Raw genomic sequence first — 23,995 nt, forward strand, 5'->3', positions numbered from 1 at the left:
ACTTGTCTCCACCCTAAGGCTGGGATCTTGAGGAGTTAGCATATTTAATGAAACCTGCTTTTTCTAAAAAATGTTCCCAACTGACTATACTTAAATGAAGGATTTGCTTAAATCATATTCTGGTCTACCAGCTAGATACACTAGATACAATGTAGATATTAAAAAAGAGAATTATCAGCAATAATAGATGACACTGAGGAAATACTATTGTTAAAATTGTCTACTTGACAGGCCATTCACCGCTTTCCAATAATCTAAACAGAAGAGACATTTAAACTTAAAGAAATAGAAGTATTTTTACTTAAGAACATCCCAACAATTGAAAATTATTCAAATTGTCTTAAGGATCATACTTTAATAGAAGTATTGGACAATTGCTATTCTTTGAAACAGGCTTATCAATGCCTTAAAATGCATAACCTAAATTGAAGTAAGAAACCACAACTCCTAGACTGTTCAAGTGAAAAATAATTTACTAATTTTCCCTAGTGAATACTAGTGAATATTCACTAGCTGCACAACATGAACAGCAATGAAGCTTTTGTAACTGTCTATGTAAGCACAAAAGGTCTATCTTCCAGGGGTTTAATCTCCTCTGAAAAAAAAAAATCTGGAAGCAATTGCATTGCATTCATAGATGGCAAGAAGCTGGAAAAAAGTTGGATGTGAAGAAAATCCTACTAATACATATACACAATTTTGGTCTGAGCACGCATTTAAAAAAACACGGTAAAAAGCAACCTTCAGTTTCCTCAAAATGTACAGGCATTGTGACATTCACTACTAAATTTACAAAGACAAATGAAAAGGCATAAAACCTGCTTATCTGTACACTAAACACAAAAAAATAAGTAACAAGATAATTAAATTTATGATAAAAGAAACATCTTTATCACATGGAAACTAATATTTTTCTAAGTGTAATCAGCCTATAAATTTTGTATTTTTTATGAAGGAAAACTAATTTCAGTCATGAAGAGATAAGACATTATTCAATCAATTTAGCAATCCACTCACAAAGGGTAATAATATAACGTGCTACAGAGGACTATCAAAAACTCAGTTATAAGAACTACACATTAGAACAGGAAGATTTCTTCTCAGACATAGAGTTACCTCATTGTTAACTCCTGAAGCAGATTAATAAATAATTCTGGAAGCCTTTGTTACCCATATACCTAACAGTCCTCTAAATCTCTTTAAGCTTTTGACCTCAATTATATTCTGAGGAAAGATCTTCATAGGGCACACAGGCAATGTAATATTGTCGACATTTGAGATTTAATTTATAAATGTGTTTCTGAGAAAGAGCAATATTATGATCTTTTCCCATTACATGGTAGGTTCAGCATGCCATTCATTACTTGTAATAAAACACCACTGAAGGTGGCAGGGCAATCACTGCCTTCATTTAAGGCCAGTAAAAGCAAATTTGACTACTCTATAAACAATGACAGCATCTAGAACCAGCTACATCCAGACTGGGGGCTGAGGGAAGGGGAACTAAGAGGGCAAAGAGGAATACACAACCTTCCCACAGTCACAACAGAAAGAACACACATCATGGACTAGGGGATCATAATTCCTTTATCATCCTTCTCATGAATTCTACACATTTCCAAACTGAAAACAGTGTATCACCCAAAACAAAACCTCACAGACTGTGAGTTACGTGAGCTGGAAAATCATACTGGATCCTAACTGAGTATAGATGCAATACTCAACAGGATAAATAAATAAGAAAAGACATGAATAAAGAGATATTTTCAAGCCAATATTTTTTTTTTTCCTTAAGCACTTTGTAAGCAAAGAGCAGGCATACATTTTCGCTGCAGTCCATCACTGATTTCTTTTCATACAAGGAAAATTTACACCAATTTTATTCTAGCCTACATATTAGGAAATAAAATGGTTTTTTTTGGTAAATTCATGTCGTACTTGTCCATTGCATGCTTTAGGAACAGCTTTAGCTGATTCTTGAAGAAGCATTAATAGCAAAGGAACTATTACAGATATGATCCTGCATTCAAATGGAAATACCCGACAGCAACAACGCATTAAGTGGACTTTAGCAGTACGGACTGTGGGTGGCAGCAGCTAAGGAGTAACCCAGTGAACAAATGAAACCACTGAAAGTGGTCACTGGGGTATCTGGGAGAGAACAGGAGGAACTGCTTCTTTGAGAAAGTCATTCCCTAGCTCCTGCAGAAAGACAGGAAATTAGGACCAGACAGACTGTGCTGAACGAGGAAACTCATTTGGAACCAGAGAACAATACTGACAAAACTTAGAAAACCTGACTGAGTGGCCAGCAAATTACAAGCCTGCACAAATAATAGTTTCTGGAAAATGAAGTATTTTTTTTCCATCTTTTTGTAGGTTAAATAATTTAGAAATGCATTTACAAATGTCACAGAAATGTTCATATGGTAAAACTACTTTTACAATAGACAGAAAATTTTGGGATATACCTTGCAACTTCAAAAAACGAATTATGCACAATTAACTACTGATCTGATGATGCATTAATACACATCATACAACTCAATTGCCTGACTTGGCTCTATTGCACTTAAGAAAATTTCCTACTTTTGTTTCTTCTTGTAGATTTAAAAAATATGTAAACTGTTCTGCAAAAGAATATTGCTAACCACAAGATTTTAGACACATATCCACAAAACCACCACCATTATTAAGAGTTAAAATATAAACAGCAAGTTTGTAATGTAGTTCTATGACTAAAATATTGAAAATACAAGACTTAACTTTAGGAAAAGCTGACATATAAACCAGCTATTTACCTAGTAATCTTACTAGACAAAAGGGAAATACAAGCATGTTTTGAAACATGAAAGCTGTACAATTTTGAAACAAACCTTGTCCATTAGTTTACTTGCATGAAGACTCAGGCTATTAAAGAATATTTTCTTGCTCAACAAATGCATTTCTTCAATTGTTGTCAACAGTGTGGCTGCACTGTTTCCTACAATACCACTAAAAAAAAATTAAAATTATTTGACAAATCCAAAGGGAGAACAACATGATAGTCAGATACTTAAATATAATTTTAAAAAATATTATTTTCAAAGTTTAAAATTTAGAACAAATAATTGCAGGGAACAATTCTCCATAAAGGCTAAGAGATAAGCTGATTGTAAGAACAAGTATCATCAAGTATGTCACTAAGCAAATATTAAACACAGGCTATCAAACTTTCATAAACATTTTGGTAGAGTACTAAAGTTTACCAGATTCTTGCTTTCTTAGGCAATAAAACTACTTCTGTTATCAAAAACAAATTACATAACAAAAAGGGTTAACAATATTCTATCATACTGCCTGTTAGGAATAGCATTACCTCTCTCATTTCTGCACTGAGATGCTGGGCATCCCCAAAATTGTAAGAATTCATGTCTTGCTATTCCGAGTGTTAAACTATCACACAGCACAGACACCACAAAATCCTTAAATGGCACTACAGGACTATGCCCCTCTCACAGATATACCCTCCCTCTGGCTATAGGAATTGCACTCTTAAGCCACAAACTGTCAGCGAAAATTCATCAGGTCATAATAGGACTAAACCTCTATCTCGATTTTCAGACTGTAAACTTGTATTTAATAGATCACTTCTCAAACTGCTTTTTCCTTTCATTAGTAAGGTGCACCTTTCCTATGCAGAGGAAATTATTCAGCAAGTAGAAGGTACTTCAGTGGTCTTTAAACACTGTGCTGTTAACAAGACAGAAACCAACAGGTAAGACTGTGTATGACCTTCCATTTTAACATCGCGTTTTCAATTGCACCAAGCTTTATAACCATGGGGATACACTAACTTTGGAGACAGCAAAACAACATCAAAATGTTCCAGGACTTTTGGACAACAAAATTAAGACTAGGTCTTACATGTGTTTTACAATAGTCCTGCCATCACAATTGAGGAATTTAAATAAGCTGGGAGGTGCCCAAGAACCACTTATCCCAGTCTGCCCAACATCTGAAGTATTTTCAGACAAAGAAGCTCAACTAGTAATATTAATGTTTCAAATTCTCAGCAGTTCAGGGCTGTAGAGGAAGATCTTTCTCCTACTGCTCTTTCTAACCAACATAAACTACAGCATATGCCACAACATATAAATTATATATAAATTAACAGCTCTGCTTTTCTCCAGTTTCTGTACTCCTAGTGACCTCTAGGAGGTTGGAAGGTGATCAGTGCATCTTCAACAATAAGATAAGGGAGTGCATAATTAGGGAAAAAAAGCTATCAAAAAGTTATCAAAACACAACTATTTAAAACAAAACAAAAACAGCAACAAAAAACAATCAAACCTCCCAAAAACATGAAGAAATTTTATTTAGTAATATTTTCTCAAAGGGGACTTGACTTTGTCATATGAAATGTTGTATAGAGTTTTTTTTGTATACTACTTGAATCTACACAGAACAATAAAGAAACAGTTATTGTGGCAAATTTGTGCTGTATTCCAAAGCAGTTTTGAGATGAACTGAGGAATGGCAATGGGTAAATGGTTTCTGCTTGACATCATGTATGTCTGTATTTGATGTTAAAGTGCAGAGCAACAACTAAGCAACAAAAGCACTCTTCCTAACAGATTTGTTCTTACATATACAATTAAGGAAAAAAGGCATTTTTAAAATATTTTGTAATTTTGCATACCTGATTGTATGGTGGTAGAACTTGAGCAAATTAGAAATCTTGTACAGTAGAACTGCTCCTGGTTCAGCAACAATCACCTGCTCAATTCTAACCTGTAGCATGAACAAATACAAACATTCTTCAGGTCATAAATTCTGAGAGCCAGCCTTCTATGACTCTGTATGCAATATATCTCTGATTTTTGAGAAATAATACAATCAGAAATAAATTTTAAAAGAGAATGTCCAGTTAACTTTAATGTTTGGCTTGAACTGAAGTGCTTTCTGGGCTGCCAAACATCTGGGCAGAAAACACAAAGGCATATGCACTCTTAAAAAAAATAAAAACTACAAACCCTGCTGTTATTGGAAATTTAAAAATATTCAGATCATTTGATGGATTAATACCAGTACATACTGGAGTCTTCCTCAGCACTGAATAGCAAGAACAGTTGCAATGCTGCAGAATCACTAAACTACAGCAGTAGATTTCTAGCATCATGCAGAAATTCAGAACATCAAAGTATTAGGTATTTTGCCTAAGAAACAAATTTCACCTGGATAAATAAATTCTTCCCTGAAAGGAGAGCATATATATATATATCCCCTCCAGTATTTAGTTAGAAATTTATAAGTAATAACCAGCTAGGTTGATTGTTTATCTCAACCAGGAGATACTGGCTACACAACAAAATGGTGCTGAGTGTCTTTACAGTTGGACAGCTGATGTCTTGTCTCCTTGGTACACACAGTCTCAATCCACTCATAAAAAGCTGCCCCAGGGTCAATCTTTGTGCACTTATGAAGCAGAATAGACAGTGACTTATCCCTGCACTGCTCTCCCACGTGCCTGAGTGTGAAAGGGCTACACACAAATCAGCAGCCACCACCCACTCTCCTGTTATTTGCTGTTCAATAGAACATGATGTGCTGCAGTCCCTTCTTCTCAGAGCCAGCTGTAGGGAAAACCAACCAACATTATGTTTCCTCAATCCTTTCAGTTTGTATCTAATTCACAGACCAAAACCAAATAATACTTTTTAACTCTTATTCGCAATACTTAATGCACAAAGTTTATTTCAACACAAAGGTGAACTCTGCTTTTCAATGTGTCTGTATATACAAAGGTCTATATACAAATATATGTTTCCAGTGTTACCTAAAAGGTCCTGTGGGATGAATACTGAGTATTTTCTGGTTGTACAGCAAAAGAGAATATGGCAGGCAGGGGGAAAAGAGGGAAAACAATACACTAACAACAACAACAAAAAAACATGAATAACTGAAAGTAAATAAAATAATTAAAAACTGAACAAGAGAACAGGCAGAACAAGAGGGGGAAAAATATTTTAGTGTGATGAGAGAAAAATAAAAATTTAAAAGACAAAGTGGGAAAAGAAGAACTGCTGCTTCCCATACAGAAGTCTTCACTGCACTGGAGAACCAAAATTTGCAAGCGACACAACCGAACCTCTTTGGGGAAGCTCTGGACTTACAGCTCCTACTATTTTTCAGTCCTGTACGTCCTATTGTTAACTGACCATATAACACTACCTTCAGTCCATGGAGGGCATCAAAGACATTTTGCTTTGAACTCATCTTAAATGTTATAGAAAAGATGACGAGTTTAATTTAAATGTTTTTTAGGATTCTCCTTCCTCCATCTGAAATGAGAGGCCTGTGCTAAGATCTACCACTAGGGAGTATTCAAGAGTCACTTAAGTGCCTAAAATACAAACCAACTATCAGTAAGAAATGTGGGCATTTCAGACTGCATGTAAGCATAACTGTTCTACAATGTATTGTAGAAAAACTGAATCTACTACTGTTGTTCCGCTGAACATGGTGGCTTGTAATTATCTAATTATCTACCTATTATGCACTGTATCAAGGCTCTTCTGCTTGGGGGCTTCTCAGGGGGGATTTTTTCTACTTTTCCCACCCCCCCCCTCAGGAAACAGTAAGTGTTTCATTCTTTTTACTGTAAAGTCTAGACTGTCAGTGAATTAATAATGTAAGTTGCATTCTATTAAAATACAGCATACAATGGGAAGTCTTTAATTGTTCTTTTAACTTTTTTTTTTACTAGCACAGTAACTAACCAACAACAATATTTCAGGGGATTATTTCTAAAGATACTAGCAGCACATAAGTGTAGAGTTTGGCAACTGAAATTAAAGTTACCGTGCACTTAACTATAAAAATCACGAGCACTCAGATCAAGACCAAAACTTCCTCTGACTTACACAGGAGTTTGATTTCATTCCTAATCACTTAGAATGCACAGAAATACTGAACTCAAACGTCAGCATTCAGTATTAACAGAACTGATTCAAGAGCACAGAAAGTTTTGAAATATATTCCAAAAAAACAAAGCTGTGGTGATTGTGTGTCTATTAGGACAGATGTCTTCCAACAGATCAAAACCAGAAAGGTTGTGAAGGATAATCATAATTCTGTGGCAACAAGCACAAAACTGAAATACAACAGATTCTGTCTGAACATCAGGGAATACTTTTTTTTCACTGTGCAAGGCAGGTGGCTGAGCACTGGCATATGTTGCCCAGCAAGGCTGTGGAGCCTGCATCCTTGGAAGTATTTAAAAGTCACTAGGACACAGTCCTGGGCAACCAGCTCTAGGTGGCCCTGCCTGAGCTGGGAGTTTGGACCAAGTGACCTCCGGATGTCCTTTCTAATCTCAATTCTTTTGTAATTCTGTGACTTTCTAAAAGGCACCTCTGATTTTTACCTCTCTCCAGACCTTATTCTTTTCCTAGCAGAAACTTATGTATAGTATCCAAAAACTAGCTGTTCACATTTGAGACTGAGTATTTGTCAACTGGGTATGGTTGTTATAGCTACAGAATTCTAAGAGAAATTTATTATAATCATATTTAGGCACAGTAGATTTTGCTTTAAAACCACCTGGATTTATACACTGCACAGTCAGGCAATAATTGGTATCAGCTTCATCACTTTGATTACCTCAGTACTTATGTGAAGCACATACAACAGACAAGTCAGTCAATCATTTGATGGATCATCATTAATGATTTCTATCACATGTGTTCCCTAAACTTACTGTGGCTGTAGTTTGAAAAAAAGACAAGTATAGAAAGATGTGACAAATACGAAAATCTGCAGTAGCATAAAGACGGTAATCAGGAAACAATTTTTCATGGTGTCTTTAAAATACAAGAGCAGGAGTTATTAAAACAAATCCAAAAAAACCAAAACACCAAAACAAACAAACAAACAAACCCCATAAACAACAAAAGGAACTGGCTTTTCACACAAAAGCTGAAATGTTCACTTCCCTCCTGAAAGATACGTTGTGAATATCATCAGTTTATACCAATTTGACATGTTCATGCAAGAAAACATCTATTGAGATCTATTATATACAAAGAAGTTATGGCTCAGTAAGTCCTTAGTATATTAACAAACAGGCAAGGAAACTATCCTATGGAAGAATGACACAACTGCACAACCTGTACACTCTTCCCTAAGCAAAATGATCACTATGAAAAACAGGTTAGTGAATTACATTGATTTTTCATTTAACCCACTACAGCTATTCCCATACACTTATCACAAAGCTGTAATTTTATACATCAGCACTCCTCAACAGAGGAAAAGTAAACCAAAATCAAGACTCTAATTTAGCATCCTAGTATCCCTCATTATATGACTATTATAAACCAGATATCTTTGAAGAAAGAAATCTTTAATTTGAGAAAAAATCCTTCAGAAGTCAACAATCTAATTCTTAACCAAGGGCAATGAAAATACACTGAAGAGATGGGAGCACAAGTTCTGAAAAAACATGACAGAACAGCTTTTGTATTTAGAGTGCTACGGAAAACAAAATACTTCACCTTCAGAGGCCTGCAGACACCTTCTGTGATGTGCCCAACTACTTCTTGAATATTTTCTTCCACACCTATAGTTAATGCAAACACATGCTAAGATTATGCAAATGTAATTCTCTTTTCTTCAAGACTATAAAACAAATAAACAAATGTAGGAGGTACTCTTCCATAAAAACCATTATGAACTGTGTGTTCTTTTCTCCACACGACTAGTTCACACCTCCACTGTACCCCCAATCTAACCATTAAGAAATAGCTGCATGGCAAAACAGTCCTGGAGTCATTACCTTTTGCTATGCATTTGCTTCCTAGGGCAACACAGTGTGTGGGAATTTGAGGTAGAAGCAGCAAGGGGAAGAATAAATGATTTAGCAAGAAGCTATCTCAGTAAGGCTCAGTATTAGCACTTCATGAAATTAAACTAGAAAAACACCCAAAAAACAACCAGGCTGGTGAGACGCCCAAGGAGCAGCAGTAGCCCCCATCTGAAAGGCCTGACTGGCAAACACACGTGTCTGTCAGTGCTGCTTACTGACGAGCTCGTGGCGCTGTTACTAATGAAGTGACATGTGTACCTCCACACTGCTGCGTGTGCAGCGCTGGCAAACGCTTCCTCCCCAGCAGCAATTGAAACTCATCTTTCACAGAACGATGTACAAAGGAGAATATTGCCCTATCTTATCACGAAACACAAATGAATTGTTGCATGGCAACCACTGCTGTCATAAATCAATCAAACTGAAAGCAACAGATCTTCAAGCTCTCACTTCAGTAACAACTCAGAACAGATTTATGGAGAAAGCAATACTTTAATTCTAATTTAAAACTTGTCAACAGGAGTTCATCTTCAGATGGGACCCATGCAATGAAAGTAAACAAACTGACTGTGACATGTGACAGAAATCAGGTGACCCGAAGCTATATTTTGCTTATTTCAGACTGAGACAGATTACCTCGGAGAGTAAAAATAATGAAAGATCAGAGATCTGTGCCAATGCCTCTTTACACCAAGTTACATGAAAAGCCATATAAACCGTAACAACTGAATTCAGTGTGGTGGCTGTAAGAATTTCAACATACCGAACTGGTAAGGTAATAAAAATACACTTATATACTTGAGTATTGATATCAAGGCAAAAAGCAAGATTAAAAACCACAGCGTGCATGCTCTTTTACGTAATGGCTAGCTCTCAGACCTTAGCAATTTACACATTTTTTAGTAGGAACAGTCACACTTGTACTGCTCATCAATGTAACAAGTACCTAGCACATATTTGCAATAGTGTATCTAGACCAGATTGACTGAAAAACAAGTTGTTTGGTATGAAAATTTTAGCTCAAAAAATATACAAGTTCGAATACCAAAGGACATGGAATAAAAATTTTGAGACACCACATGCTTGTGCCTTTGCATGTATTTTCATGTCCAATTAGAATATCTGGATTCCAAAAGCAGTGAAATCTTCCAGCAGAATGGGTTACATAAGTGGTGCAAGTTTGACATAAAAGACTTACACAATAAACAATTCTCAAACGTCCAAAATAACTTTTAGAATACAGCTCATAACTGAAGATACACTTCCAACTCCTTGCTACACCACATATAATTTTTCTCTGAGTATCCTTCTATAAAAGGAGAGATCTTTTTTGGACTTTGTTTAGCTTCTGTTCTCCATCTGGGTTCCTGTAACTCCACAAAAAATGGGTTTCGACTGCATCTCTTAAAATGCCTGCAATTCTCCATTCCTTGCAAGGAGAAGATTTTCTATGACTGGGAGGCTCCTGCTAGCTACAGAATACCTAAACTCTGAAGAGGAAAACCAGATGCTTTATGCTTGTCCAGCAAAAGAGCTGAACTTTTCTGAATGTTTTCAGCACTTAAATATTTAATAGCATTTTTGGTCAGATTAATCTGAAACAGCTAATTTTTGCAAACTTAATATTTTAAAACTTTTTAAAAACAATCCTTGCACGCTCTGCTTATGGGCTACATAGTTTGGTCACTTTAAAGTAAAAACTGGGATGGAAACATTCCTCAAAAAAAGAAGTGCCACATATACAATTCTTCATCCAGTGGGACCATACCCATGAACAGGTATACAAGTGGCTTTTTTTGTTGTTGTTGTTTTTTGAGAAGAGAAATTTTTGTACAGCTGTGATTTACCACACTCTCCACAGACCTGAAAGTACAAAGAACTTACATGAGAATTTAAACAGAAATCTGAACTCAGTACAGGCACACCTGAAGGAAAATAAAAGAAGTGGTTCCATCTGCAAAAAACTACTCAAGCTGAAATTGAAATGAAAACATCTGACTGACCTAACTTCAGACAGCCAGGTAGGTGTTTTATCTATGCAGCTCCTTGGGCTCCCTCTATAGGGGAATGGAAAAAAATCCCAGTTGGTGATCAAAGTCTCCAGAAATGCTTACATTAGATCTCAAATTTTGTTAGGAAGCACTGCACTCTGAAGATGCAAATCTCTGTCCTTATTTCTAAATGATGTCGATTTGTTAAATGGCTACATGAAATTAACTCAATTTTAACTCTAGCCTGCACAGCCAGACACCTAAAGACTGCACACCAGCAGAGAAAATTGAGCTTGAGTTTTTCAGTACCATAGATATTGTCCTAACTACCAACTCAGGACCTAAATTTATAAAGAATATATAATCTCAGGGTACTTTGGGGTTGCACTGCCCATACCTGTTTCTTGTTAAATCTAGTGGTATGCTATTAAGTACTGTTTTGTCTTACAGACCCTTATCACATCACTATCTTTACCACCAAAAAAATTTTTTCCCAAGACACAGAGGAATAGTTACAGACAGCACCTCCCAAGCTCCCAGTTTGTTGCTTCCAGTATGAAAGGAACATATATTTCTTGAAAACTGTGCAACAGTGATAGCAGACCCACTCCTGGAGAGCTTTGGAAAACATATTTTCCTTCAGACTGAACTACTGAATCTCTTGTTTATACCAGTCTTCCCAGAAAAAGGTTTTATCCTGGTGATTTTTTTTTTGTTGTTGAAAATCTCTCCCCCAAATATTTATATTCTCTGTATTATCAGGTATCTTGCTCTGCGGCTGAAATGCTCTAAATATATCTCATTCCATGTTCATATCATCTCAGCCCAACATCCTGTCAGGAGGTCAAAGAACTTCATAGTTAAGCAAAGCACTACACAAAGAAGTGGGAGAATTTCAGAACAAAGCACAGCAACAGAAGTCCAGCCCACAGCAGAACCAGACACATTTACTTGCTCCACAGGCCCAGCTTTTCTTGAAGGGCTCCCCATTGGTCAGTCATCTACAAAGCACTGCCATGCCTTTTTCTCTACCATAAAACCATCATGAGGCCTGCTTTCCTGTCTCCCTGAAATACTGTCAGCAAACAGTATTGAATTCACTTCCACAGTACACTGTAACTGTGCTTAAAAACCAGCATTCCTCCAATTTGATTTACAACAGTTCCTAAACAGCCTCCTTTTCTCACATACTATTAATTAGGAAAGGCAATTAATACTTACAGCAGTAAGGCAAATCAGAATACATATTCACTTTAAAACCCAGAGTAGGATTGAGACATACAATCAGAAGAGCTCACCAGATACTGATCACATTTAAGTTCTTACAATAAGTTTGTTACAATTAAGTACACATGCTTAATTTATAAAAAATATATTCCTCTGAAACTATGGTGGCACATCATACTATAACTTCTACAGGATAAAAGTCTTAAAAATATAGGTCCAATCTACTGAAAACAAAGCAAAGGGGCTGAAGACCAAGCACGAGAATCTGCAGTTCTGAATTGAAGGAGAGTTTTGTTTTTAAAATCTTCACCTATTTGTGAGTGGCCTATGTCAACCTCCATAAATATGGAATGATGTTAAATGATAGATGAAAATTCCATTTTCCTTGTAGAACAAAGAGGCTTAGAGAAACAAGGAATTCTATTTTTAAAAAACAAAAACTAAACAAAAGAACAAAGGCATAATGAAAATCCTCAACATAAGATGTAATGTTTTCAAAGAGACATGCTTTCATATAAATTGCAAACAATTTCTGAACTCTCAACTACACCCTAAAATGTCCCTTTGTAAATTTAATGTAAATCTATTGTAAGTACAGTAAAATAAAATGAGTGCATTTTCAAATAGTCTTCTTTTGTTACAGGCCTTTTGGTAGAATGCAACCACCAGCTATTCTGAGATTGCTTTTAGGAAAATTTAAACTCAGACTTGTAACTGAAGCTCAGCCTAAGAAATTAATCACACTTTCTTACTTATCACAGACTTACTATCACTTCACAATTTATATCTTAAAACCAGTACTACCTTGAATAGTCACAAGCTTTAACATAGCTTCTAAATGTTCTTTTTCAGAAGCTGTAGCTTGATGCAACCAGGCCAGCATGTCTCCTACATACCTACACAAAGACAGAAATTTCTGTGTAAATTAGTGGTTTATTGGTGTCAGGAATTCAAAATGCCAACAACAACAACAAAAGATTATTTCGTATACATTCTTGTTGTTACTGTACCTCAGAGGATCATGAGAGTGCATTTCAATAGGGCGGGGAGTACCGCCCAGACCTCCTCTAGTAAGAGCATCTATAAAGCCACGGACCACAGCACTCCTTCTAGCTGTCCCAAACTCATCCAACGTGTATCTGTTATTGAAACACAAAAACAGGTTAAAAAACCCAGTCTATCTTATCACAGTTGATTAGTTCAGCCTCAGCTAATACAAGTAAACATTTTTATAGTTCTAGAAATCTTGCATCAATGCTTCAACTATAAAGCATTCAAAACCACGTGATGATGCCGGAATTCATATCATCCTGCTCTGCCTATGGTACATCTGATAAACAGGAGAAGACAAATTTTATGTTGTCACCTGCCTGTCTGCTCTAGAGCAAATGTGTAGGATGAGACAAGACTTCTGATATTGCAGACAGGTGCTGCAATATATAGTCTTATACACACACACACACACACATATATATATATATATATATATATATATATATACACACGCTGTCCTCTTCTTCTTTCTTGGTTGGATAGCTCTTAGTTTCCAGGCAAAATCAATTACCTGCCAGATTATTATTTGTGGGGATTTTCTACTGAATTTGAACAGTTTTTCTAGTGTGCCTCCTCTGATACCATTGCAAAATAGACTGAAAGAAGTACTTGGCACTGTGTTTCCTATACAGGAGCATTGGCAGAGGCCATAGTCTTGCCAGGATCAGGTTACTATTACTGAAGAAAAAAAAGGGAGCCAGAGAAGAAAATGAAGTGACTGCTTCTGCAGGGCCCTGGGGGGCACCAGGCACAGCATCACCAGCTGGGCAAGGGAAGGGATTGTCCCACTCTGCTCTGCACTGGGGCTGCCTCACTTCAAGTGCTGGGGGCAGTTTTGGATGCCACAATATAAACAAGACATTAAGATGCTAGAGTGTTCAAAGGAGGGCAATGAGGGTGGTGAAGGGCCTTGAGGGGAAGCTGCGTGAAGAGTGGCTGAGGTCACTTGGTCTGTTCAGCCTGGAGGAGACTGAGGGGAGATCTCACTGCAGTTACAACCTCCTCATGAGGGGAAGGGAAGAGGCAGGCACTGATCACTTTTCTGTGGTGACCAGTGACAGGACCTGAGAGAATGGCCTGAAGCTGTGTCAGGCGAGGTTTTGGTTGGATATTAAAAAGTTCTTCACCCAGAGCATGGCTGGGCACTGGAAGAGGCTCCCCAGAAGAACTGATCACAGCATCAAGCCTGACAGGGTTCAGGAAGTGTTTGGACAATGATCTCAGGCACACAGTGTCACTCCTGGGGATGGTGCTTTGCAGAGCCAGGAGCTGGACTTCATCATACTTGTGGCTATCTTCCAACTCAGCATGCTCTGTGATTTTCTTGACTCCTCAGAACAGGTACTAAAGAGAACTCTTCCTTGCCCCTCCCATTCCCTCACCCCCAGAAATAAATAAATGAAAACTCAGCTTTTTAATTTTTGTACACATAAGCATCTTGGACAGGTTTGGGACTCCTGTTTGCATATGGTCCAGCTGATTGACAAAGCAGCATTTTATTGCACTGCAGCACAAGGGTTATTCCTTCTAGGCTACCACATGACTAGTAGGAAGAGACTTATACTCATTTTATGGTTGTTCACTGACTTTAATCAAAGCAATCTTAGCTAGATATTTAATGGATGAACAATTACAGCCCAGAATGCGTTATCTCAAATGGCTTGCTGGTGGTAGAGGAGATGCCAATAACTTACACATGGCTCATTTCTGGAGTGGGCTACCTTTCTGCTGGCATTGAAGCATGAAAGCAAGTGAACGATGGGAAATGAACACTGGTAACATTCCAGTTATATTTGCAAGCCAGAGAACACTTCTATTTTTTTTAAAAACCAATTTAAGCATTTTGAACAACACACAAACTACAACGGAGAGAAAGAAAATAGACAAAAATAAACATTCTAGATTATTTTCCAATGTAACTGAAAATTGTCAAAGAGTGAACATAGTCACTTACCAATGACACCCAGCAGAGGAATATACATATAAAATAATATTAATAAAAAGAATGTCATTCTCTGACTTATTTAAGTCTGCATTTAATAAGCAATGCATTCACATTTAATAGAGGTAGAGAACAAAATTTAAAAGAAAATAATATATGGTTTCAAAAATGTTCAACATTAAGTTCAATTAGATTTCTACTCTGCTATATAAAGTCAGAGGGAACCTTCAGTTTTTTTCTTTTTAATCCCAATTATAATATTGGGATTAAAAGAAAAGAGCACACTGAAGAATCTGGAAATTTCTGGTGAAGCTTTTTTCCTTATACAATGTGCCTGTTAAGTTGAAGAGTAAATATCTGCAGTAATTATAGCATCTAGCATCTGACAACTATCCACTGTCTAGAAGGAGCAGAACTGGAGTGAAAAATCTCAAATCTGTAGAAACCAGTTAGCCTTTTTTTTCCTCCCCAACAAACAGCTATACAATAGATCATTGAATGTACAGCAGTGAAACAGATCTTGTGATCATTATTAGTTCTGAAAACAGCATTCAATAACAATAATTTTGTTTTAAAAAGGAAACTACTAATTTTCCTTTTGCTCTCACTAGAACAGGGTATAACCATTACAAAATCCTGCATGTTAAAAAATTCAGCAATAACTATTATTTACACAAGAACACAGTATTTACTACTATGTTATTATACATACTCATGTTCAGAGAAGAAAACATTGGATTTTTTTCAACCCAGCTTTAATGTTTAAAATATACAGTAATGATCACTGGGGAAAGAGAAAAAAAAAAACCACCTTTGTAAACCTGAGTGGATGACGGAAGAGGAACACTGCTTTCAGCTATATCTGCATGCATTTTCTAGGAAACAGTTCTCAATTTTTCTGTTAGAGCCAGGAAGTGAAAAACAATCTGAAATGTTTATTTTACATCCCCTACTGACTGTAGTTCCAAAAATTCCACAGTGCAGTCCTTTCGACACTTTTAGTTAGTAAACCAATATAAAGAAACAAGAATTTGTAGATTTGGTTCTAAACTCTTGCCCTTCTCCATCAGATTCACTTTCACCCAATCGAATCACAATCTTTATCAGATGCAATGACAGTGATCTGGAGGAAAAGTGTTTAGTTCTCACAACAGTGTTAATACACAAAAAAACTATTTAAAATTGCTTTCTTCTGTGACCTAGCTTCTATATTATGAACTCAGCAATTTGTTACTTAAAGGTATACAAAAATTTTTGGAAAGGAATAAATTAAATCTTGAGATTTAAAATGTAAAGCATCACTACTGCAATTTTGATAATATGCTGTAGTAAGTAATTAAGCTTGATAATCTATGATGAGAGACACGTGTCTGCATCATCTACAGTAATAGGGGTTTTTTGCCCTTTTGGAAGAGGAAAGGTCTTACCAATCAAATTCTGTCTTTGTTAATACTGTAACATTAATACTATTACTGTTGTTTGTGACAGAAGTGTCAGAAAAAAAATTCTCTTCTGCAGATTCATTTTAAACTGGCCAGCAGTGGATTTATACACAAGATGGGATTTTCTTTCCTTGAACTATGAAAGCATAACAATGATTTTATGAAGTTTCAAAGCATCATATTTCAAAGTTGTTATTACAGAAAATAAAACTGTATCTAAAAGGAACCCCATAAAATGTTGTGAACAGCATAGTGACTGATCTTTTGCAGCTGTAAAAGAGGGTGTAGGGGAGAGAAGCAAGCAAGAAAGGACTCCAATTCCCAGCTATGGCCTGAAGTACTCTAACAGCTGGGGAGGTCAAGTGACACCACTTCTCCCTCACGTTAACCAGAGAGCTGACTGAGCATGTCCAGACCTGAGCTTTCTCTCTAACACTGACAGCATTTTTCAGGTCCACATGCCCTATGCATCTTTCCTGTGAAGGGTTCCATGGAGCTTTACAGCATCATGTACCTACACCTTCACACTGACACTCCTGAAGACAGGGGTAGTCTTTGAAAGGCTGCCTGTTACCCTGCTGCCCTGGATACCTGTGGCTGAAATTAATTTTCAATGGTTGCAAAATGTGATGAATGCATTGAAAAAAAAAAAAAAAGTTGAACGAAAACCAAAAGCCCAAAACCCAAAGAAGTGTAAATAACTCTTCAGGGATGGAGGGATGGTCACCCCAATAAACAGTTCTTACAGTGCCACCTGCTGGTTCATTCTCCTAAGTACCATTTCATCTACTTCAACAACAGCAAATTCAGAATAAGAACAGTAGTACTTTACACAGATATACATATATAAATATCTCTACACTTTAGAGGTCCATATGTAGGATTTTTTAATAGATTACTGTATAACTCATAATGGAAGACATTCTTACTACCACAGGCACTTCAGTAAGAGCTAATTAGCCTTTACCAATTTTTTACTTTGAGGACTTAAAAAGACGCAATCACATGTTTTGAGCAGGATTTCTTTACTTCAGAAAAATCCTAGAATGAGAGCACAGAAATACACAATTCATTTAAATAAAAACAGTCTGACATTTTACTTTAATTAGAAACCTGTAAGTTAGAAAAGTCCAATGACATTTCCTGTATCGTAATTACGTCAAAAAGACTTCTGAAATTTAAAACAGTCAAAATATCATTTTTTATAACTTAAGTTTCTGGGTAGTTTTGAATTTGGCACAGGACCAAAGTACCACCAGTCTTGGCACTGTAATTCATGCCCATCTTTAAGTTTTATAAGCTCAAAATACTAGCTTCTGTTAGAGATAATAGCAAACACTTACTTGTACAAGACAGGTCTGTCTTGTAAGGCTTCCATGGCTTGAGCGAGAACTGGAGAAATGTCACATGATTCTTGTGTCAATGTCCTGCATTCATCTATAAAATAGCAACACAAAAGCACATTCTTTACCCTGCAATAAATTTTATACAAGCTGTCAAACAAGAAAATGAGTTAAAAACTCAAAGGCTTTTAATTTTGAAGACTTCAGAATATGCTACCTGGGCTAGTTAGTGTTAATACAATTAAATTCCCCTGCAAGCAGTACTGTAAAATGCATGTCCATCACCAATTTCAACAATAAAAATGATTAAAGGAAGCTTACTATCTCTTCATGCCCACATACCAATGTTGACTCACTCAACCTTCAGAATTTTTTATTGGGCTCTTTTGTAACTATTTACTGCATTTCAGGTAAACTATTAAGAAAAAATGGAGCAACTAGTTAAGCAAGCTGTTTATTTTGCCATTTGGTTCTGGTATTTTTTTCTCTCATCAAAATAATTATATAATCTTTTATAGTCCAGGCAAGAATGTGGAAATCACATAAACTAAATCAAACATTGACAGAAAAATTATGACTTTTCGTAAGGGTAAAATCACAATTACTATGTGAGGTTTCAGCAGTCAGTGAAGAACAGTTAATGAATAATCCACTTTTATAATAATGAAATTGACCCAAAAAATGAGAGACTTGACAATTAGCAGTTTGGTTCCCTAAGAAGTAAACCAAAGTGTTAATATATATTGGAAGGGGTTTCTGCTAAATTCAATCCACATTAAGAAATTATAGAAATCATCATAATAATAAGCATAAACATAAAAACATTCTTAGTCCTACTTTGAGTCCATCTGTAAAGTCGTTCATAAGACGTCTCTTGCAGTAAAGCCATCTGTTCCATAATTTCCAAGCTACAAGACAAATAAAAAGTTTATTTTCAAATACTATTTTAGGCAGTATTAGCAAGGGCATGTGCAAGTCAAATTAAACATACCATTATTAAAATTTTGAGTATTTAAAATTTTTTTGGTGAAATATTCTATACATTTCTGTATATATTCTGTCATATAAAGCAAAGAATGAGACCTTGCTTGAACTTCTGCTTTTAACTGTAAATGGTTCTCTTCCACTCATTTAAATAGGACTCACCCTGCCCTTTGTTGATTTGTTCGGAGGAGAATCTTGACATCATCATGAATTTGTTTTACTCGTCCCAAAGCCTTGAAAAAATCCTAAATAAATTCAAAAACAAAATACAAGCAGTGTGTAAAAGCCGTAATTTCTATTCAAATCTCTAGCACTCTATACTCCCTCTTTCAATTCCACTCCTAAGTTTCTTGCAGATCTGTGTTGCAAAAGCTGCTTTTAATATTCACACCCCACCTTTGCCACTTAACTTTCATTCCATCTTAAGAGCCTTAGGATTTTTTAGTTTCCCGTTGTATCAAACTTTTCACTCACAAAAGAAAAAAAAAAAAAAGCACTAAAGATGTATTTGTAACCTGTATTGTCAAGCTGTGAAGTATGTGTGTTTCACATCCATTAGGTAACCCTAGGGAGATTTTGAGGACACTGCTATGCATTACATCACTGTTTCCCGTTACTGTTAGAAACTAAGGAGCAAAATGAAACATTGTAAAGTACAATGATTACAGGTTGAAATAACTATTCTTAAAAAAAAAAAATTGAAAAAAACCCATTTGCAATTGACTAGACCAAGGTTTTCCAGAATAACCTTTCTCTGTGGAGTAACTCAACAGCAGCAGTGGAAAAAAAAAAAAACAAACCCAAAGCCTAGAAGACAAGTACATATGGCTGAAAAGGTTACTTTATTAGTTTGAGTGCAAATGGAAAGCCAGTAACATTTTCAAACAGACCTTCTCATGAAGACATATTTCAAATGCCTTGGAGAAGACCAGGTATTTCAGATACAACTGTTAAATCTTTTGTGATTTGAACAGAGTTTGCTCAGCAAAGTTCATTCTGGTTCAAGTCACATAAAAATAGATATATTCTAAGTACAAGAGGCCAGCAATTTAATCTACTGCCTTACATCAACTGTCTTAAAGACCATGTTTATAAAAACCCAAAGCACTCTTCCTTTGGGATAAAAGAAAATTTCCAAACCACAGGTCTGACTAAAGGTGTTTTAAGCACACTGGTTTGACTCTGTCATAGCAGAAATGCACACACACGATGTTCATGAACACCACCAACTAAAGCAGAAGAACTGTTTTATCTCGTTTACTTCTGCACATATTTTAGAAGAAGTATCAAAAAGACGAGCCCTTGCTGGCTGCAAACCAATCACGCAGTAACTGGCACAGTGTTGCTGTCATTGCTCCCTGCAATGGGTGCTTTCTAGAAACTTGAATGTTCTTTCATGGCAATAGTGGTACAAAAGCATACAGCAATTACTCAAGAGCATAATTATTTAGCACATTCCATTTATGCTTTCATTAGCACTGTTTATGGTTATCAGTTCCATGTTTTTAATAGTGCTTTAACTGCAAACAGGATACCAGTGAGAAATAGATAAATCTGGACTACCTGCTGATACATTACATGAAGCTTTCCATGCAACTACAGTGTCTATTCAGTCTACTCAGTATACTCAATTCTTTCATTATTCAGTTTGCTTTTACTGTAGAACAAGTTTCCTTTTACTGTGTCTTCTTATTCAAACCATAACATATCCCAAAACTTGTTTTGGAAGGTGGCTGAAGTGAATCAGCACCTAATATACTTAGCAACCGAATAACATTGAGGGAAAGCCTCAGATCATATTGTCCCAAGTCACTGAATACCTATATTCATGAATATGCAAAATGTACACACATGTGCACAGTGGCAGTACTAGAGAGCTGCAAGCTTCTCATTTGCTTTGAGTGTCACGAAGTTTTAAACTATCTTCACTGAAAATTCAGACTTCATAAAGGTCTTTTTGAAGTGTAGAACCATATGAGAACTACTTTGCCTCAAACTGATTACATGAGAGCTCATTTACCTCAAACTCATTACATCATTACACAAACTAGAATTTAATGTTGGTTTCCTGTCTCTTTACTGGAATTTTTCATCACACATTTCAAACTCATCATAAATTCACCATTCTCTTAAAAGGTACATTTCTCCATAAAAATTAAATTGCAAACCAAAAATAATATCTCATGTACAATTCAGTTAGGGCATTTCTACATTTTAGTTCAGGGTGAAGATTTTAATGCTCATTGAGTTACCTCGGTAATTGGCTCATCTTTTGTGCCTCGAAGCAGATTCATTTCATCCGGTGTCAGCTGGAATTTTGCTATGAATGCATCTGCAACTTGTGCTTTCATTTCTAATCTCTGACTGTAATAAAACAAAGTGTGGAGGATATTAGCTTTTTATGCTTATCTTGAAGACTTATTTTTCATATTTATATCTGCAAAAATACAACCAGCATCAGAAACTGGTATTATAAATTATAATAGCATATTCTTGCCATCAAACACTTGAGTTGCTTTTTCACATGAGACTTTCTATTAAGCTTACACAGATTTTTCAGTAAAGACAATATAGAGTTATTTTAACACATTTGAAAATTACAAAGTACTTTAAAATAATATTTCTTCAGCATTTGTATCATAAGTTATCTCCAGATACTTTGTGCTTGCACATTTTTAACAATTGCAGTTATTACCATTCAAATTCTCCAAGGAAAGGAAAAGCCTATAGCATCCAAAATTACAAAATTAACCTTAGATTAATCACTTTTCTGGAGACCAGATCCATTAAATAATATTTCTTTAGCATTTGTATCATAAGTTATCTCCAGATACTTTGTGCTTGCACATTTGTAACAATTGCAGTTATTACCTTTCAAATTCTCCAAAGAAAGGAAAAGCCTATAGCATCCAAAATTACAAAATTAACCTTAGACTAATCTACTTTTCTGCAGACCAGATCCATTTCTTTGTAACACCATACAGTTGGGATATCAATTTACTAATGTCACAAACAATCAAAATGCAATAGCAAATTCTCTTGTTCCTGAAATAAACACAGCTAGGATGCAATGTGCAAACACCATCTCATGGGCAGCATTTTCCTGCATATGTTTTGTCACATGCCTTACAACCACAGAAGGACCCAAATGGAATGGACTGGGATTGCTGTAGCAACAGAAAATTTGCTCTAACTGTGGTTTGAGCACACAGTATTCCTGAAAATAAAGAAACTGCTTTTTCAGGACATTGAGAAGGCACCAATTAGTTATTTGCAGAAGAATAAAGCTCAATTCCTTTAAGATAATTTCATCTTTCAATGTGATATAATTACTACAAGACAAATACACTGTTGTTACAGGGTGGTAAGACAGGTAAGTATACTTCTATATACTGTAGAATTAAATTTCCTTGCAACATCAAAGCATTAAAAGAAAGCTCTCACTTATTTACCCAACTAGTGTCCAAACTTCATTCAGCTACTAATTATGGAAAACTGGCTTCCCTTCTGTAGATATGGATGACTTTCCCACCTTGCAGTTCCACAAAATCTTTCAGAGATCAGATTAAATGTTTTGCAATTGTCAGTGCTCTAGCACACTGAAAATGAGAGGGAGAGTAATACAAAATCCAACAGTACTTTAACAGTAAAATCTATGAAAATCAAAGAGGAAAGTAAGCCAATACTTCTAAGTTACACAAAAGAGACCTAATCAAAAAGGAAAACCAAAAACCCATATGCTTTAATACCACATCTTTAATTGGTAATTCAGGTTTCACTGGGGTCCTAGGCAAATATAATTATTTTGTTTTTACATTGACAGTTTTGCAACGCTTGAAATAAAACTATTTCATTTTCTCTAAGTAAACTCTACAATTCCAAATTTTGGGTCTTCATGGAGCCAAATGTTTCTCAGGAAAGGAACAAGATTGATGGAGGATCATTTTAACCAACTCTACAGGCAGACGCATCCATGAAAAATCCTGGTACTTTCCAACACAATGGAAGGGGAATGGAACAAGACCATTTTGAACAAATTCAGTAAATTTTCAGCAAGAAGATTTATGTGGTGAAATCTGAAGAGAACAAGTCATGCTGTAAGAGGCAAAAAGACAAGTGGTCTACAGAACATACAAGAAACAGACAAGAAGATATTAACAAACGAGTATTTTAAAATCAGTATTTAAGCCTGTGAGAGATGTTCTGAGGGTAACTATGAAATTCTCACAACACAGATGAAAGATGGGGCAGGTCTGCTCTGCACTAATATACTCAATGCAGTGATGTGTAAGCCATGCTACTCAGGCTGCCTCAGCCATCCCTGCTCATCCCTGACCTGTACCGACCTTCCCACTGTGCCAGGACAACTGTTTATAGCATCATGTAGTGAATTAGATCAGGGAACAAATCTGACAGGAAAGAATCCAGCAGTTCTTACTTCTTGGGGGTGGATTACATGTATTTTCTAATTCAGTTTTTAAGGGACTGGGGTGTGCCAGCACCAGGAGCTGTCACAGGCAAAAGGCACTGACCTCACTGCTGCTACAAAACTCTCACAAAAACTACACTCCAGAACTCCTCTGGAGCATAAGAAGAGCTCATTTCAATTGTCAAGTACTAATTACAACTACTACTACTAATCAAAATTATAAATACTGTGACTCAAGGAAACCCTAGAGGCATCAAGATGGCTACTCAAATTGAAAATGAGCTAAGGACACTTAAATTTTAACACAATGAGGCTGCTTTCAACAAAGCATTCCTGTTTCACACTTTGCTGAGCAAGTCTAATGCCACATCACCACCACTGCATTTCGTTTAAACAACAGAAAATGTAAATTAGTGAATTAACTTCAATAGCTGCTCCAAGTCTCTCCTCTTGGGATGGAACTCTCAATTTAATATAAATCCACAAAGCTGAAAACAGACTGGATTTAGATAAGAGAAGGAAGGTAACAGAGATGAGAGAAGGCAAATGCAAGGTCTTCTTTGGTTTCAATTAAAATCTTCCAGAGAGAGGTGCAGACGGATGCGGAGAAACTTCTCTGTTCTTTGAGCCTGTGTATCTCCTGAGTGCATAAACTTTAAACTGCTCTTACAGAAGATCTCCATTTATTATTATTTTCTCTTCAGATTTTTTGAATCTATACTTCCATCAAACTGAG

General features: G+C 36.0%; 1 protein-coding gene across 2 annotated transcripts in view; it reads right to left on the reverse strand.

The window, feature by feature from the left end:
• Positions 1 to 23,995, reverse strand: part of COG6 (component of oligomeric golgi complex 6) — a 54,269-nt gene that overhangs the window by 17,851 nt on the left and 12,423 nt on the right. For both annotated transcript variants that reach the window (XM_064408927.1, XM_064408928.1), the window contains exons 5-13: positions 21,083 to 21,194; positions 18,993 to 19,075; positions 18,684 to 18,754; positions 17,847 to 17,940; positions 13,077 to 13,205; positions 12,871 to 12,962; positions 8,538 to 8,602; positions 4,682 to 4,773; positions 2,877 to 2,994 (exon numbers count right to left, since the gene is read on the reverse strand). In XM_064408927.1, the coding sequence (XP_064264997.1) occupies positions 2,877 to 2,994; positions 4,682 to 4,773; positions 8,538 to 8,602; positions 12,871 to 12,962; positions 13,077 to 13,205; positions 17,847 to 17,940; positions 18,684 to 18,754; positions 18,993 to 19,075; positions 21,083 to 21,194 (856 nt within the window). The remainder of the gene's footprint in view (positions 1 to 2,876; positions 2,995 to 4,681; positions 4,774 to 8,537; positions 8,603 to 12,870; positions 12,963 to 13,076; positions 13,206 to 17,846; positions 17,941 to 18,683; positions 18,755 to 18,992; positions 19,076 to 21,082; positions 21,195 to 23,995) is intronic.

The sequence above is a fragment of the Passer domesticus genome, chromosome 2 (assembly GCF_036417665.1).
Source record: "Passer domesticus isolate bPasDom1 chromosome 2, bPasDom1.hap1, whole genome shotgun sequence".
Lineage (NCBI taxonomy): Eukaryota > Metazoa > Chordata > Aves > Passeriformes > Passeridae > Passer > Passer domesticus.